The sequence below is a fragment of the Bubalus bubalis genome, chromosome 5, assembly GCF_019923935.1.
Source record: "Bubalus bubalis isolate 160015118507 breed Murrah chromosome 5, NDDB_SH_1, whole genome shotgun sequence".
In the NCBI taxonomy this organism is placed as follows: domain Eukaryota; kingdom Metazoa; phylum Chordata; class Mammalia; order Artiodactyla; family Bovidae; genus Bubalus; species Bubalus bubalis.
In genome coordinates, this window is record NC_059161.1 from 108,168,706 (window position 1) to 108,170,879 (window position 2,174).

Consider the following 2,174-nt stretch of genomic DNA (forward strand, 5'->3'; position numbering starts at 1 on the left):
ATTAATATATAAACATAGAAATTTGGAGGAAAGATGAATACTCAGAAATAATACTAGAAACATTTATTCTCATTAACTTTAAAAATTCATAAATTATTGTTTCTCTTAAACATTATGAAAGATCTTAATTACAAAGTTCTTGAAGTTTATCATTTCTATTCTAGTTCAACCAGAATGATTGTTTATTCTGCAGTAGCAGGATATACTGGAGAATTCCCTTCATTATGTATGTCCTCTGATGATGGATAAAGAATGATCTCTGCAGAATTATTCTCTGCCTCTGACACCCACACACACCCACACACACACACACACATACATATATGCATAAGCCTCTCTATCTCTCATACACACACACACACACACACATACATACACACGTACACTCATTTTTCTGTTTTTTAAACTTAGGACCTGCCGAGAAGAAAATGGACCCTGGAAATCACTCCTCAGTGACTGAATTCATCCTTGCTGGGCTCACAGAACACCCACAACTCCAGCTGCCCCTTTTCCTCCTCTTCCTAGGAATCTATGTGATCACAGTGGTGGGGAACCTGGGCATGATCATATTGATTGGGCTCAGTTCTCACTTGCACATCCCCATGTACTATTTCCTAAGCAGCTTGTCCTTCATTGACCTCTGTCAGTCCACTGTCATTACCCCCAGAATGCTGGTGAACTTTGTGACAGAGAAGAGCATCATCTCCTACCCTGAATGCATAACTCAGCTTTACTTCTTCCTCCTTTTTGCTATCTCTGAGTGTTATATGTTGGCTGCAATGGCGTATGACCGCTATGTTGCCATCTGTAGCCCCTTGCTGTATAATATTATCATTTCACATCAGGCCTGTTTCTCCCTCATTTGGGGAGTGTATATGATGGGATTGATATGTGCATTCTCTCACACAGGCTGCACGCTTAGAGTTCATTTCTGCAAATTAGATGTGATCAACCATTATTTCTGTGATCTTCTGTCCCTCCTAAAGCTCTCCTGCTCTAGCACCTATGTCAATGAATTACTGGTTCTATGTTTTAGTGCACTTAACATCTTTGCCCCCAGCCTGATCATTGTCAGCTCCTACGTCTTCATTATTTCCAGCATCCTCCACATTCCTTCCATGAAGGGCAGATCTAAAGCCTTCAGCACATGCAGCTCCCACATCTCAGCTGTTGCTATTTTCTATGGGTCTGCAGCATTCATGTATCTGCAGCCATCATCATTCAGTTCCATGGATGAAGGGAAAGTGTCCTCTGTGTTTTACACTATTGTTGTACCCATGCTGAACCCCCTGATTTATAGTCTACGGAACAGGGACGTCAATGTTGCCCTGAAGAAAATACTAGAGAGAAGAATATTCTTCTGATCAGAAATAATATGAGAATGAAGTTTTAGTCTCTGTAACTGGCTATTGTATTGTGCAAGTTGATGTTTGATTTTAGCCCACATGTCAATATATATTTATTAACATATATCCATACATTTAGTGGCATTGTGTTGACATTATTTCATATTCGTATGGCCTGTGATGCCATTTGTCTCTGAGTTTTTCTCTCATAAACATCACTGAGATACAGATTAAAAGAAATAGGATGATCTGGGTACATGGGCCCACTAAAGCCATCAACACCGTCCCTCCGTCTGTTCTTGTCTACAATTGATAAAAACCTTCTGTCAATGAAATATCTTCTAGAAGTTATCACCAATGTTCTTTCTCCTGTCAAAGAAAAAAAAAGAAAACAGCAAAACTGCTATTAGTATAATTAGTATAATCTCTAACATTTGCACATCTAATCTGGAAAAGTGTCTTTCCCAAATCCTAACTTGTGAATATCTGATTTCTCAAGTCATTAAGTTGTGTTGACAACCAACCTTAGGCTTGGAAAAAATTTCTACATATGATCCCAAAATCATAACTCATAATAAATTGATAGTGTGGATTTCATCAAAATTAAAATATTTTGCTTTTCAAAGACAGTGTTAAGAAAGATGGTTTTAGATAAGTGTATACACTTTTATTTTTACATCTAATATATATGTAGATAGGTGGATAAACAGTAATTTCCAGGTTTCATATTTTGCTTTCTTAAGTGGCACTTTTTTATGATAAATGAAAACCACCTGACTTACTATAATTCATTATCCAGCTTACTGTATCATGCATTCTCTTTAAATC

The 2,174-nt window shown here is 37.4% G+C and overlaps 1 protein-coding gene across 1 annotated transcript; it reads left to right on the forward strand.

The window, feature by feature from the left end:
* Positions 1-425: 425 nt before the first annotated feature.
* LOC102390964 (olfactory receptor 8G1-like) lies at positions 426-1,364 on the forward strand. Its single transcript, XM_006056080.4, has one exon. The coding sequence runs from the start codon at positions 429-431 to the stop codon at positions 1,362-1,364; it is 936 nt and encodes a 311-aa protein (XP_006056142.3). The 5' UTR covers positions 426-428.
* The last annotated feature ends 810 nt before the right edge of the window (positions 1,365-2,174 follow it).

What these genes read in the sequence shown, in the direction of transcription:
- LOC102390964 (XM_006056080.4), top strand. Translation starts at nt 429, where the DNA reads ATGGACCCTGGAAATCACTCCTCAGTGACTGAATTCATCCTTGCTGGG.